This window comes from Pezoporus occidentalis, unplaced genomic scaffold (genome assembly GCF_034315485.1).
Source record: "Pezoporus occidentalis ecotype Australia unplaced genomic scaffold, CSIRO_AGI_Poc_V1 ctg177, whole genome shotgun sequence".
Lineage (NCBI taxonomy): Eukaryota > Metazoa > Chordata > Aves > Psittaciformes > Psittacidae > Pezoporus > Pezoporus occidentalis.
In genome coordinates this window covers 276,238-291,993 of record NW_026913607.1, presented here as the reverse complement: position 1 = coordinate 291,993, position 15,756 = coordinate 276,238, and the positions used below count along the sequence as shown (strand labels likewise).

The 15,756-nt window shown below is 41.2% G+C and overlaps 1 protein-coding gene and 1 long non-coding RNA gene across 2 annotated transcripts in view; both read right to left on the bottom strand.

The window, feature by feature from the left end:
• Positions 1–15,756, bottom strand: part of LOC134161619 (uncharacterized) — a 226,094-nt gene that overhangs the window by 68,181 nt on the left and 142,157 nt on the right. The window lies entirely within an intron of this gene.
• GPA33 (glycoprotein A33) lies at positions 5,825–15,756 on the bottom strand. The gene is given in 8 exon segments (XM_062614624.1): positions 5,825–6,457; positions 7,129–7,252; positions 7,779–7,892; positions 10,135–10,293; positions 10,791–10,830; positions 10,832–11,002; positions 11,282–11,430; positions 15,651–15,756. Coding segments are annotated over 8 exon segments (873 nt in total). The 5' UTR covers positions 15,685–15,756; the 3' UTR covers positions 5,825–6,375.

Below are 15,756 nucleotides of genomic sequence, written 5' to 3'. Positions count from 1 at the left end.
CTTCTCTCCTTTAATGGGAAAGTAAAGTTGAGGGAAAGATGATGACTTACAACCTTAGCACACTTCTTAAGTGCAAGGAATAGTACTGGTAAGGCACAAATGGTGGGTTAAAATTGGAATAGAATTCTGTCCACTTGCATGACAAAATTCTCAAGGGGAAGTAAAACCAAGTAAAGGCACAGTGGCTCTTGAGCTGAGTTAGAGTGATGCAGCCTGGGAGCTTTAAACATGTAATTTCCACATGGTAAAAAGTAACAGCAACTTAGTACTCTGCATATGGGTTTTACAGGTAATTGAACTAAGGAGTTGTTTCTGTAAAGGAGACATTTAACAGATTCTGTCAGACCTGACTTTGTGCCCTCTTATTGGGGTAGCTCACTCAGTCCCAACAGTCATTGGTAAAAGTCATTCTGGGTTTGCATACACATTACAAAATTAATATGTATTTTTGTTCTAGTTACATGGATAGTACTCATATTGTTGAATTGTCTGTTACTATTCTCTACTATAAAACCTTTGGCTGGGAGAATAGTTTGTCTAAGGCTCATGAAAATAAAATGGACTGTGGTAACAACATTGCTGATGTAGTCTGTGACATCAGGATATTAACCTGTAGCAACATATTCTTTTGCATTCTATTTGAAGAGTGTGTAACTGATTCTGAAAAATAAAGTGTGTTCATCTGGAGTAAGCAGCAGCTACTGCTTCTGTGTAGTAGAAACTGACTGGTGTGCATTTATGGCTTGTCCACTTTCTTTCAGTGAACTGTAGAAGCTAGGTATGCAGAAGTTATATTAACCTCTGACTGCTCTAGCTAAGAATGTTACGAGAATTCTACTGTAGCAGAAATGTTCTCCTAAATATATATACATATACTGTAGATACAGTAATAGCTGAATTTGTCTTTAATTTTGAAATTTGTTTTGAAGGCTGATCTTACCAGTAAAGACCAAGACAAAGAAGGCATTCAGTCCCTTTGCTGCCTTTTTGTCCTTTATGACCAGCTCCCCATTCTCATTCAGATGCATGCACAGAAGTCCATCTTGTTGCCTTCCTGATGTGTGGGAAGGGAAGTCTCTGTACTCCTGAGGTCTGTGACCTCGATACTTGTGTCAGTTTCAGGATCTGCATTTTAAGTTACCAAAGCTTGTTATGTCTAAAGCAAGACAAATCTTTACTATGTCTTTAGCAATACGCTAGTCATCAAAATCTTAAAAGATAGAAGGAAGGGGTTCGTTAGGGGATTTTCTGGGTGGAGGGTCTGTTAAGTATCAGGTGGTGGGTTTTGCTGTTCAGGCACATGTCAAAGTGGAGAAGGCAGTGCTGCGATCCTTTAGCAAATGGCACAGTTGGTATTAATTTCACTGGGTGTTTTCTTTGCTAGCTACCTGGAGTGAGGTCTATTGCACATAGAAAACTTACTCCCATTTCAGGGACTCTGTCTTGAGCCATCACAGTCAGATGGTGGTGTGCTGAATATCAGATTCAAGGAAGCCCTGTCTGGATTTCTTTGCAAAATAGCTGTAGTTTTCTGGTCCTGATCTCTTTTGAAAACCCTGCATAATTAACACAGAAGGACTGTGCTTTTGACCTGTTAGTTTAAATTAAAAAATGCTAATCCTTCCCCTTAGCAAGAATTTCAGATTTTTTCCCAAAGTTCAGTGACTCCAGTATATGTGTGAAACTGAGTTTTTAATTTCTGGTTGATAGATGGAGGTATATGCAGCTGACTGCAAAGGTTTTAACAGTGTCTTTCCCTTTGGCAGAGTAAATGTACTGTAGTATGGCAGGGGAGTAGCAAGTTTGTTATCTAGTTTCCACCCTCTTGATGTTTTCTGTGGGATTCTTATACCTTGATAGGGATATGGTTGATAGGATTATCATCCCTATCAACCACAGAATGAGCTGCCAATTAATTTTTATTGCAATGATTCAGTAAAAAGAAGAAATGGGCAAACACTTTGATTAGCCTAAGCCTGTATTATCTCTGTTCCCTCACTTTTCCTTGCTTCTGTCTTTGGAGCTCCCACAAGCTTCTCTACCATTCTTAAACAGTCCCCTTCATTCCCTAGCGAACAGGTGAAATGGAGGAGACAGAAGTTCCAAGTCCCCCTTACATCCCAATGCATCCAGAATTAATCTTAACAGTTTGTTCATTGTACTGTGAACTTCATCAAACAGAAGCCTGCCTTGGTGTCTTTCCTGGAACAGATGATACAAATAAATAGAAAAGTAGTGCTGTTACTCTAGCAACAGGGATTGTGAGGTAATTAACTCTTGTCTGTCTGATCAGTTCTTAACTGTGCACTGTATCTTGAAATAAGCAGTAGCAGTGCCAGATTTTTGTATGTCTCTATACTGGAAAAAAATTCTCAAAATCCTGACGAGAGAGGAAGGCAATGAGAGCAGACCTTGGGGGTTATGCAGGAAGTGGGTAGGGGTGGAATCCCTGGAGATTTCATACAGGTCTGAAGAATAAAGGAGTTCATAAAGAACAGCATCTTCCAAATGCAAGGGAAGTCCAGAAATGCAGGTAGATGCATTGAGTGACCTTCTTGTCTATACAGGGAACTCATGGCTGCTCTCTAGTTATACGCAGTAGTCTAGTAGCAGGGAAGAGAGGCAGAAGCACGTGTGGGCTACGAAGCAAAAATGCACAAACACTGGCCAGCCTGTAGGGATGGATGGTGTTTGGAGAGCCAAAGCTCACCTGGAATTGATGCTTGCAAGGGGTCAAGGTCAACAAGAAGAGCTTCTGTAACTTTGTTAGCAGTGAAAGACTGAACAGGAAAAAGTCTTGTTGCTGAATTGTGTGACTGGTTTAGTAACATAGCTGTCGTACCATGGATAAGGCTGAAGTGCTCAAACATTTGTTTCAGCCTTTTCTAATAAGGTCTCTAGGATCTCTATGCTCAGAAAGGGTTCAGGAAAGAGAACACCAGCAGTGGATGAAGAGCGTGTCAGGAATCAGTTGGGAGTTCTAGATCCGTACAAGTACAAAGAGGCAAATGGGCTGCATCTGAGGATACTGAGAAAGCTGCCTGATACCGTTGAAGAATCCTAGAAAGCACAGAAAAGCACAGCAAAGGAAGGCAAATACTGCACACACCTGTCAAAAGGATGATTATGTTCTATCCCTGGCAGTGTTCAAGGCCAGGTTGGGCGAGGCCTTGGGTGGTATGATTTAGCGTGAGGTGTCCCTGCCCATGGCAGGGGGGTTGGAAGTAGATGATCTAAAGGTCCTTTCCAACCCTAATCATTCTATGATTCTATGATCTAGGAAACCATAGGCTGCTCAGCTCCACTGTTCTCCTTGAAAAAATCATGGAGTGAGTCCTCTTGAAATGTGGTTTTGAGTATGTGAAGGAGAAGAGGGATACTGGAAATAGACTGTGAAAATTGAACGTAACAGTGATTTACTATAGGCTGTGTAGAAGGTAAAGTAGGAATTTACTTTTTTGCCTGGTCGTTCATTTTCTCTTTCTTTCCTTTTGAGGGAAGTGAGTATACAAGTTGGGTATACATACATTCATTCTTTGGAATTGAGTATTGCTAGCTTTTCCTGTCTTCCCCTAGGTACTTTAGTGCTGCTTTAATTTTGTCTAAATCTGTGGGTATACTACAGGCTATTGCTTCAAAAGCAATACAAGACACACAATTAATTCAGTCACAGGAAAACCTTGGAGAAAGATAGGAATTTGAATGTGTATTTCTGGCTGACTAAGCTTAACAAATTGTTTAAGGAAAAACTCATGTAGCATTCTGATAAATACAAAACTTCTGAAATGTTAGTCTTATTGAAAACAAAAGGGGGGAGAGATTATAAGCAGCACTGAAATATCTCAGCCGTCTCTCTGTGTGCTATCACTTACTGTACTTCCCAGTGTAGAACTGAGCTCAGTGTTGCAGAATATAAGTAGTTCCGCTTTAATGGTTGTCAAATTTGCCTTTTGCCTTTTCCCTGCTACCTGTTACAGAACCTGCTTACAGAGAATTGAATTAATGGGATTTAGGGGTCATTGTGTTGTCTCTTCTGTATTTTTGTGTCTGGTTTCTTCAGGTAACTTAATGCAGGTTAGCAATTCTGTGTTTTTCTTCTGCTTAAAATAGCCAGTGTGCAAATGTTACTTCAAGACTTCAGCTGAACAAGCAGCAATTAAGCTTCACATGCTTTAAAAGTGAAGAGAATGGGATAGGTAACATAGTGTTAAAATGGTTTAGATGCCCGAGAAAGTTTCTGGCCATAAATACATCTGGTAATTAAGTCCTTTCCAGCTTTCTAGTTAAGATCTGAATACACACTATTACCACTCACCAGAAGTCCTCTTCAGCCCCAGGGTGCAGGTGTTTGTGAGGGAACGCAGAGTGCTGACAAATACCTGTAACATTTACAAAAGAAATAGGTTTTGTTTCACAGTAAAAACTTGTTATAATGCAAATCAGATAATTTGTACTATCCTTGCTTGTTACAAATGAAAGTATCAGCTCTGTTTCAGAGCTGTGCACTTTATTTATCTGCCTTTAGTTTCTGTATGGAAAGTTTTGGGTTTTTTTTGTCATCCATTTTTGCAACATTCTGTCATGCATCCAAACTAAGCATGGGAATAGGTCCTTAGAATGTCTTGCTCAGTTACATTTCAGCTTCTTCATTGCCTGAGAGATTTGGGCTTGTTTGTACTTTGTAAAGAACTGTGGTTGTGGGTTTTTGAAGTTGTTAATAGTTGAAATGAATAATTGTCTTTTTAAGTACCAAGTAAGACAGAGGCAGGCAGAAAAGAAGCCAGAATAACAGTTCTGGTAGTCTGATTATCATAGTTCAGAATCTAGAAAGTGTTGCCTGTGTGTAGGAGAATTTCTGGTTCTGCTTGCAAGTTAGATGTTAGAGTTTTCTTACAGATTTAAAAGCAGTGACTTTGGGGGTAAACGGTATGGGGGAGGCATTGCAGGAATTCTCTTAAACTCCTGAATTTGAAGAAGTAGCAGCCTTACAATACCTACAGGAATGCAGGAGAGAGATGTTTTACAAGGGCATATAGTGACAGGACAAGGGTGAGTGTCTTTAAATTGAAAGAGGAGAGACTTATATTAGACGTAAGGAAGAAATTCTGTGTGAAGGTGGTGAGCCACTGGCACAGGGTGCCCAGAGAAGCTGTGGCTGCCCCATCCCTGGCAGTGTTCAAGGCTGAGTTGGACAGGGCTTTGAGTAACCTGCTCTAGCAGAAGATGTCCCTGCCCATGGTAGGGGATTGGAACTGGATGAGCTTTAAGGCCCTTTCTAACCCAGACCGTTCTGTGATTCCAAGATGATGCAGGAGAGACCTTTGAAAGAATAAATATTGTTGTGTAGGTTATTTATTGAGCAACTCCTAAAAAAAAAAGAAAACAAAACAAAAAACCCAAACCAAATAAACAAAAAACTTTCAAACAGCTTTAATACTGTTCTAATACCATCTTGCCAATCTCTTGGACAAAGACAGTCCATTCTGTTCCAAAGATGATAAACTAATGATAAACTAACTCTCAACATTTGCACATACAGCGCTTCTGATTAAATTGTTACAATTTTGAATAAGATGGTACTTCTCAGTGTGTCGTTATCTGTCCATCCCCTCCACACCCCCTTTTATTGAAGATCTGTTTGCCACGTACATGTTCTCACACTGTCATTTTTTCAGAAGTGGCAGCAATGGATTATTACTGACTTGCCCATGCAACAGTCAGGAGGAAATGCTAAATTGCAAATTCATCTAAATTATTAACTTATCCATTCCATTAGTGTGCATTGTTGTTCCAAAATAGGAGACTTTCATTGGTCATTTGTGAATGGTTTCCTTATTTTTATTTATGTGTGCATGTATAATATATACAGAGAACACATTCAATAAAATGTCCGTCAAAAATCAGCTTGCTTCAGTCTGCATAAAACAGTTTCTGTACTGGACAATGCTGTAAGCTGTTGCACATGTGTAACACCATGAACAAGACCACTTTTCCTTGATGACTTCCTGTTGGTGACTTTGAAAGCTTCTGTGGAGTTGGGGATACAGCAGCAACTCTGTTCTCCAAATAGACCTGACTGGCTTCTTTTTTGAAGGAATGGGAAGTCTAGAAGACTGGTTATTTTTAGATGACGGGATAAAACCGTGCCTCAAATGCATTTTCTGCTATGAGGTTAGGTACTCACTATATGTAGTCACTTCTTTCCAGGGAGACAAGAATATTCTCTTCCAGAACTTGGAAGGCAGAGCCATCAGCTTTCACCTTATTATTCCGAAAAATCTTCTTGCAGTAAAAAAGAGGGATTGGTTTCTCCTCTGCAGTGGTGTCTGTGCCTCATTAAAGCCTGAAGATGGCACTGGCTTCCCGCTTCTTTCTTCATTTGTCTTCAACATCATCCTCTGCTCTCACATGCCTTGTAGGCATCACCTTGGAGTGTTCATTTTTATCTTCTTGCTCCCTAAAATATCGTTGAGGGATAGAGATGTTAATTTAAATCAGCTAGAAATGTTGCTGAAGAGGTTTTGTGTTAGAAGGGTTTTAGACTGCCCCAAGCTGACCTGGAAGTGTACCAAACTGAACTCCAGAAATTAAGTCTCACTGGTGATGCAAGAGGTGCGTGAACTGCTGGGTTTTTTTAATAGCATGTATGTAGAGAAAGAGTGACTGGTGTATCTTTTCTTATCCCACTTTTCTTCCAATGGGCTGTTTCCATCGTGAGAATAAACAAAATGTTTCGGTCTTGGAGTGATAATTCTGAATACAGATCACCTTGGTTCTGTATGAGGCTAGCAAGGACAGAGACAGCTGTAGGGGCTCAGGGAAATGAGAAACAGTCTGGGCTTTGCTTATCAAGTAGCTGTGCATGCTTGACTGAATTTGGCTTGGTAATTCAGTTCCAAGGTTTGAATGTTTTGGTTATACCCCAGAGGCCGCAAAGATGTGTGGTAATAGTGGGTATATTGTAAGAGAAGAGCTGGGAGCTACTAGGGTAGAAACTGAAAGGAGAAAGCAGTGCATGCTTTCCTTGATTTCTTTCTTCCTCCTCTGCTTTCCACTCTGTGTTGAGGGTGGAGGGAGAACCTGAATCCTTCATACCTCACATGTGTTTTTCTAGAGAAAAGTACTTACGTCATCTCATAGTCCTTTTCCTTCTCTGTCTGACAGCAGCAGCAATAGACTAAAATACTAATAACTGTAATTGCAGCAACAGCTCCACCAATGATGCCAGCGTAGAGAGCTATGTTCATGGATGCTAGACAGGAAGAAAAGTATTAGTGCTTTTCACTGAGAACAATATCAAAGCAATCAGCACAATCGTTGGACTTCGAATCCCACCACCAGAGGTCAGATCTCACTACCAGATACACACTGAGTAGAAGCCATGTTTGTTTGACTACAGCAACTGGAATTCATTCTGTACTAGGTACCTGGTTAAGTCTGCAGGAGCAATTAGTTAAATAGTGATATGGAGGAGCCCCTGGATCTGAACAACTGCTGTACTTCTTGATACAGTTTAGTTTTAGACTCTTTGGGCTCAGTCCTGTCTCGCCGTGCACATTTTTTTGTCATTTGTGAACTAACCCTAGAGTTAGTGATTGCTCTATTAGTAAAACAATGCAGAGAATCTTACTTAAAAGTAAAAAAGTGTACTTTTTTTTTTCAGAGAGAGAAAGGAGAATTTTATACTTCTGACTGCATTGCCTCCATTAATCTTTTGACACTTAGCTAGGATCCATTCTCTGCTACCACTCTTCCAGTAAGCAAGTCTTGTCTCTTACGTGGCATTACGCTGACTGTCATGTTGCAAAACTCCTTTCCCACAATGTTTGTCGAAGTGCAGATGTAAAAGCCAGAGGTATCCACCGAGATGTTCTTCAGTGTTATTTGTTCCCCTGTTGTGAAACACAAATCCAGTCCAAAAAAAAAAGAGAAGAATTAAGGGAAGCAAGCAGGGGACAGCAGCCTTTCAATTCCAGCCTAGGGTAGTTGGAGTGATGAGAGGTTATTAAAGCTGATGGATTGCTCTGTCTTGCTCAGGGCCTGCCATGCTCATTGCTAGGTTTTAGTGTGATTTGTGGGAGGACAAACAGAAGTGTGCTGTTTTGAGCTGACAACAGGGGATGTGTGGCATTCAAACATTCCTTTTAGAAAGAAAGTTGTAGGTGGAGGGTGAAGAGGTATGTGTGCTTAGTGAAAGCTCATTTGCATTGGAGTTTGCTGAGAAATATATGATGGCCTAAACCAGCATCTAGCTTTGAGAACTGGCCATCTGATGAATTAACTTGTAAAAGAACAAAAAGCTCTTCAGTCCTCCAACTCCTGGGACTTCAGATCTGAATTATTTAGCAGTGGCTGAAATAGTTTCCTGGTCTGGGAGAGGCCATGAAGGCTGTAAAAGTAAACGAAGGAAAATAAATGCAATGACATGAAATTGCTGTGATACTGATGCTTTCTGACCAACCTAACAGAGCTCAGAACCACATGCTAAAGCTTAGCTGTCTGCTCAAGCAGTCAGTTTGTGTTTGTTACATCTCCAGCTGACATTTGCCTGTGTAGTACATGCTTTTACATCATGATGAACTTGATAAAAGCTCTAAAAGCAAAAGGCTCTGAATACTTTTTGGTGACTTTCCTGTTTTGTTTTCCCTGTAATCTCACTTCTTTCCAGCCAGCTTGTGGGACTGGGATTCTCTGTCGTCACTGCTGGCACCTAGCATCAGATAGTTAAAGAGCATGCAAAGCAAGAAGTAACAGACTGCATGATGAGTTAGTTATTTTAATCTCTAAATACGGTCCGTGCTTGCTTGCCTTTTTGTTTTGTGGGTGCAGTATGAGGTTTATAGCTTTCAGAGCAGCAGCCTGTAACTGGACTGTAAATTCTCCCATATTAAATCAAAAGTAATTGGTGAGTCAAATTGGGAAAAATGTGGGTCAGATACTACCAGCTTTGGAGTGGCTCCTCAGGGCCTTCTGCACACTCTGGAGCACTGGGACTTGTTTAGCACAGAAAGCAATCAATCGCTTGTAGTGGCAGTAGGGTGTCAAGCCAGCTTGGGGCAGAAGGGGACAGTCGGCACACTACTTGGACATTGGTGCTCTGGTGAACAAAATGAGGTGGAAATGGAAGAGACCCCTGTCCCAGGAAAGAACAGAAGCAGAAAGGCAGCTGCTGCTACAAACCGACAAATCCTGGTGTGTTCAGGGCTGTGTGTGATGCGTTGGCACCACGTAGCGGCCAGTCAGATGAATGAGGCTTGTGTCCCTGGTGGTGGTTGGTATTTTGGGTAATTTATGCAAGAATCGGTTATTGTGTTGAACAGACAGTTGAATATGATCATGTTTAGTTTACATAGTGATGTTACAGTAAGTTATACCAGGAAGGGTAGGTTCAGATACTTAGTCTTTCTGGTGCTGAACATATATCAGGAAGAAACAAAGTTGTTTAAAGGAATAAATCTTAGTCCTCTTTCACTACTACACTTCAAAGAGAATTAAACCCTCATTTCTGTGTGAATAGTTCTACCAAAGGTCCTGTCATGGAAAGTCAGTTTTCAACTTTTTTTTTTCCCCAGATTCTGATTTAAAATGAAAGCAAATTTTTTTTCCCCAGATTCTGATTTAAAATGAAAGCAAATTAAATATTTGGGCCTTTGTGACAGTCCTAAGCCAGAAACCTCTCTCATGCTCAAAGCAGGAAGGTGTAACTGATTCTCATACCACTTTCCTCTATGTGAGGAGTCATCTCTGAAAGCTACTTTTGCCTGGTCATTGTCAAGCAAGCTGAGATACAGACACACCAGTTAGAAACCTCAGTGTTATTCCTCATGTTATGCTCTTACACCCAGCAATTGAGAAGGAATTATTTCTGGCTGCTTCCAGAGTGAGCCAGGTTTCTCACCAGATGAGAGCTGAAGTGAAAACCTTACTGACCATTGTTACTTCAGGTGACAGTCCTTTCTCCCTGCTAAGTAACTTGTGAGTGTGTCTTACATCAAAAGGACAACTTTTCAAAATCCTGGTCAGAGAACTTCCTAAAAAAAATCCTTAAGTGTGTTTTTGTATTTACATTTCAAATTTTTTCCAGCCCTGATCTACAAATATCTCAGACAGGTGATGTGTTTGAGTTTCTCATACCTTCTGTTGTTTGTAGTGCACGGGGGTCATTTTGTACATTGAAGCTTTGCCAGGTATATCTGGGCTTTGGGGAGCCCTCATGAGAATTGCAGGTCAGATTGATTGTCTGTCCATATTCTGCTGTCCCCAAAACCTTGCATTCTGGCTTGGATGGTGCAACTTAAGAAAGAAAAAAAGAATTAATTTTATTAATCAGAAGTATTTTTTGGTTTCAACCCATCTCCTGCACTTGTGTGTTTTATTCTTGCTAAACAGAGGTTGGTATTGCACCTGCCACCTTCTTTTCAAAGGAACTGGAGTGAACATATATCTGTTTCTCTCTTCTTGGCAGTAATCATCCAAGAAGGAATTGTAAGATGCTATTTGGGATATGTCCAATAGTGTTGGGTAACTCATCCTTTGATAACTGGAGTGTGACAAGCCATAGGGAGAATGAGAAGTGACCTGTAATGAGACAAGGGTTGCTAGAAAAGTGAACCATACAACTCTAAAGCCTATTTTCTGCAGTCAGGTATCTAAAGGATTTGGATGCTACAAGCATTCCAACCTACTTCCATAGTAGTGGGAAAAGACCAAAGAACTGTGGATGAGGACTTCCTGGGAAAGTGGAGGATAGTTCTGTCTAATGGATGTGGTGTTGCCTCCATCATGCTTACCAAGGACGAAAAGAGCCAAGGTTGTGATCTGCCGGGGGGGGGTCATTCCTCAGCCGCACGCTGCACACGTATGTGCCGTTGTCTGCCATGGTCACTGCGTTGATGGTGATACTCACGTCTCCTGCGTTTACATCACCACTGAACTGTATGCGGTTTTCTTAGCCCTTGCCATACTGGACAAGTCCATCAAAATACCTAGTGACAGCATCATCCTGAGAGAGAAGGAAGGGAAATTAGCAGTCTTAGTTTCTTCTGTATGAGCCTGCTATCTAACTCAATGGATTAGCCCATGGATGGATATATTGCTTCTCAAATCAGAGTTTCTGTTTGCATAGTTCTGAGATTAAGGAGAGTCTTGAAGGAATCTTTTTTTCTTTTCCCAGCACACATGCCCACTCTGAGTCCTGCTTCCATCTCCCCTCCCAGCCACCCCTCCTCTGTGCCCTATCATGTTTCTTTATGCAGTTTACCACACTATTATAGTTTTCCACACTGTTGAGTTTTCTCCAGACGGCAATGTCTCCTGAGTCAATGGAAGCTTCGGTTTTAAACTGGCAGCGGAGGGTAACATTGTTCCCTTGTGCCACTTGTGTTTCCTTGGCAGGTGCTTCCACAGTGAGGGCATGTGCAGTCACCAGAACTGGGAAGAGAATAAATGCTGCACTCAGCAAAAATTAATGGTGTCTGCATTCCACATTTTGTCTCTTTGTTTTTGTTACATGCCACAATAACACCACATCCCCTCTGTCATCTATGACATTCCCCACTAAGCAAGAGGTGATGTTGGCTGGGGCTGATTGTAGGAAGCTGCTCCACAGGGTGGGTAAGAGCTAAACTACTTCCCATTCCTTTCTCCCCTCTTCTTTACCTGGACATACTTTGCCATGGAGTTTATAAAGATGTTTTGTTTCATTTGTTGTTTTTTTTTTTTCCTGAGTACTCTTTCAATGTGTCTGATATCCTTTGACAGTTCTAAATGTACACAGATAAACAGATAATACAAGTGCATCAAGCAGTCTTAAGGATTCAGGCTAAACTAACAAATTTGTATTGTTGAATTTCAGGGATCAGTAAAGCTGTCAAAGAACTTGCTACAATCCAAGTCCATAGACAAGTGATGTTTTGTGCTAAGGGATCAAGGCCTGTTCATGTAATGCCCTGAAAAGAGAAAAACCTAGAAAAGTAATGAGAGCTTGAAAGAAACAGAAGAACAGCTATTAGTTTTTAAAAATGAGTAGGGGAGTAGTCACCTTTCTTCAGAACTGTAGAGCACAGGAACAGCTGAGACTTGAATAACAGAGGAATCCATCTGTGCCCTGCTGAAGTATGCAGGGCACAGGCAGGGCAGGTGTTTCTTGTATGCTTTATTCTGTTTGACTTGATGCTTAATTCATCATACCTAAACTAGTGGCAGGCCTTAGGTATTCTCAGAATTCAGCTGGAGGTTTACCTCTGTCCCTGCCCTAGATGATGTTCATGCCTGTGGGAACCCACATTTACCACCACCTGCTTTCTCCCTGCAGTTTTTGTTATGTGTGTATGGTTGGTTGGTTGTTGTGTTTTGGTTTGTTTTCATTTTTTGGCACAAAACTGAATCATTTGAAAAAATAAGTCTGAAACTAGGTAAAGGGAGTGCAGGGACAAAGGAAAGAGCACTGCTCAGAGGCACACCTGTGGTAAAGACAAACATGGTCCAGTAAGGCAGAAAGTGGAGGAGGGTAGAGTTGTATGCTCTCCCCAAGAGGGCCATGCTTTATGTGGTGGGGAAGCATGCTTCTGAGAGAACCAGGCTGAGTCGGTGTTCCCCAGAGAGGACTGGACTGGAAAGTTGCCATCTAGTAAGCTTTGCATCCTCATTCTGCCACATCTGTCTCCAGATTAGATCCGTGAGGAAATGTAATGTGCAAGAGTGAGAGCAGAGGATGTCTGGATTCCACCTTGAGCTGCAAACTGATTGCGAATACTTTTTTTTTTTTTTTACAAGAAAATACCACAGCCACATGCATTAGGTGAGTAAGCCATTGACAAGTTGGGCATTACCAGATCCTTGACTGCAATCAAGAGCAGTAGTGAACGGTAGTGTCCATTAGAAAACAACAGTGTAGGGACCCGAAAAGGTTTTGTTGTCACTGCTGGTAGCAGTGCAGGTAATTACAAAGGGTACCATGGGATGATTGGCATGAAGATCTGCTTTTAGCCAAAGTTCCCATTTTTCTGCATTCCCTGTCCCATAACTGAGTTATTCTGTGGTCTTGCGCATTTCATTAGTTATGCATGTGTTTTAGTCTCTTCCTCTGTGCCATGGTGGTAGTGGTTTCTGTTCTCTCTGGGATTAATTTGTTTACAGCTGCTGACAGCTATGAGAAGGAAACCAGCAGGGCAAAGTATTGCTAATATGGTTTTATTGCAGCCACTCCCCGGTCTTTCACTGCTTTGGAGCATCCAGTGCAACACCCATGTTTGCGTAGCCCCCAGAGCTCTTTCTAACTGTTGATGTTCTCATCATGCCTTCGAATTAGAAAGCTTTCTAACCTGGATAGAAACACTTTCCTGCATTAGCTGAAAAGGATTACTGTCTGTACTAGGAGATGGAGCGAAAACCATTCCCTGACCCTTCCCTCACTCAGAAACTGGTTCCGCCAGGCTGGGATTTACTGACCAGTTACTAACTCAGCCCTGAGGCAAAGAAAAGATGGCCCAACCCTAAGGTTTCCCCTCACAAGTGCTCTTCCTTCTTCTGACTGGGTGAGTCAAATCCTACCATAAATGAGGCCTTTGTTTTTTTCCAAACATGTCTTCAGTGCAGAGTCAGGGAGCAGCTGAACCGAACACCACATACAACAGATGCAGCCCATACAAGTGAGACTGCTTATTAATGTGTTGCTGTCACCCCAGTGCCTGACTTCTGATGATCTGATTTTTAACTAAATCTTTCTGGCTCCCACTCCTCCCTCATTAAGGCTCCTGTCTTTGGGGAAGCTGCATGGTTGCAGTCTGGGATGCCATTTACTCACACCAATTTCCTCCTTTCTCCTTCTCACTACATTTCACTTCCTCATAAAGCCACCAACAGGCAGCTGGTCTTAGTCAGAATGTCCAAAAATAGGGCTTTATTCTGCAGGGGTTGGTTGTATGGGTAGTTTTGGTTTGTTTTCTGACAGGAAACAGAATCTATTTGAAGTATGGCTGAAGGAAGGGGCAGGCCAATTCTGAAAATTTCAGGATAGGAGAGAGGACGAATAGCCTATGTAGTACTAGAGGGATGGCATCACCTACATTTGAGCCTTAGATTATCAGTACGTTTATAACATTGTAAGAAATTGAGAAAGGTTTATCTCCCTCTGCTCAACTTAAACATTTATACTTGTACAAAGGAAGAAGAAAATTAAAGTGACCTGTCTCCTTACACTTTTCTTACTAAGTGTCATTAGTGCCAAGGGCAATTAATAAACTGGAAACAATGAGAAAGATATTTTGTTCACTAACAAAAATGATATTCTGATCAAACAAAATTATTATTGCTCATTTGTCTTGGTAGATTGAGCAAGTGAGAAAAGTAGGAAATGTGGAGATGTTTTTTACAAGGAAATGCTTTGACTTTTAATTTCTCAATACTTAATCTCAGCATTTAGCTGAAATTCAGTTCCAAAGTGGGACAGGGGAAACATCTTAAATGTGAAATTTGCAGTAAAAGTAAATATTTTGTTTGATTAACAATGTCCGTGAAGAGCAAGGAGTTCACAGCACCAGTTATGCACACAACTGCAGTCAAAGGCTGATCAGCAGAAGTCAGCCTGTGCAGAGACCCTGATGCAGCCAATTCAGGGCAGCTCTGGCTTCTCAGCTGCACTGCCATGTCTTGTGCTGTTTCTCCACTCCAGTGCAATGCAGGAATTGCAGGAATCTACCTTCAAAATTTTTTCACAGGCTAGTATTTTAACACTGAATTATGACCATTTTAGTCCTGCCCAAACAGGCAAGAAGAGCTTCACCCAACATACATGTTTCTGCTCTGAAAAGTTTCCCATCTGTATTTTGGATAGCATGAAAGGGAAGAATAATTAAAAAGGAGAATGACCACCAGTGGTGTTACACAGTTTACATATTGATCATCAAATCATGAGCAAAGTAACATTTGTTGCTTATGGAGCACATCCACTTTTTCTAATTGTGTTAAACTTTGTGAATTTCATTCTTGTGGCTCTTACTGAAGTGAGGTTTTCAGGTTTTTAGTTAAAAAAAACAAGCTGTTTCCATACGTGTAGCTTTGAAGCCTGGAAGAAGGTATAGGAGCATAGGTATGAGAAGACAAAACAGGTTAAGAAGCAGTGGAACTGAGACCACAGGCTCTGAAACACAGAATGAGAAAAGGCAAATATGTGATCAAGGGCAAGCTGGCTGATTTATATGTGTTAGTAGGGATTATTGTGCATCCCCTTGACATGAATAATATACGGAGATTGCAAGTTGTATCAGAGTACATATAAACAACAGGGTTTAGGCTATGGAAATGTATGGTACATGCAGATTTAATTGTAAAATAATAAAACTCAAGGGCTTTTCCACTCCCAGCTGAGGAAGTTCCTGTATTTAACAAAAACTGTTAAAACTGTTTTTTAAAAGATACTTCCCAGCCTCATGAAGAGTGGCATTCTTTTCCTGTTCCTAATGCTGTCTTGCAGCTTTAGGAAATGCCTGTGAGTCTGGATGCTCAGAGACAGTAAACAACCCTGCTTGATCATAAACATGAAGGAACTGTCACTAAACAGAAAAAGAAGCACACAAAGTCCTTAGAGCACTCCATTGTAGTGTTGTTTCCTCCTACCCAGCCCTTGAGGACACAACCAAATTAGTACTCACTTGCACTGAAAACAAACAGCCAAAGTCTTTTCATTGCTGTTCTCCTCGTCTCTCCTTTGTTTCCCCTCAAGGTGTTCTTCCTTGTAAGCTCTAGGTGGCCCGGTAA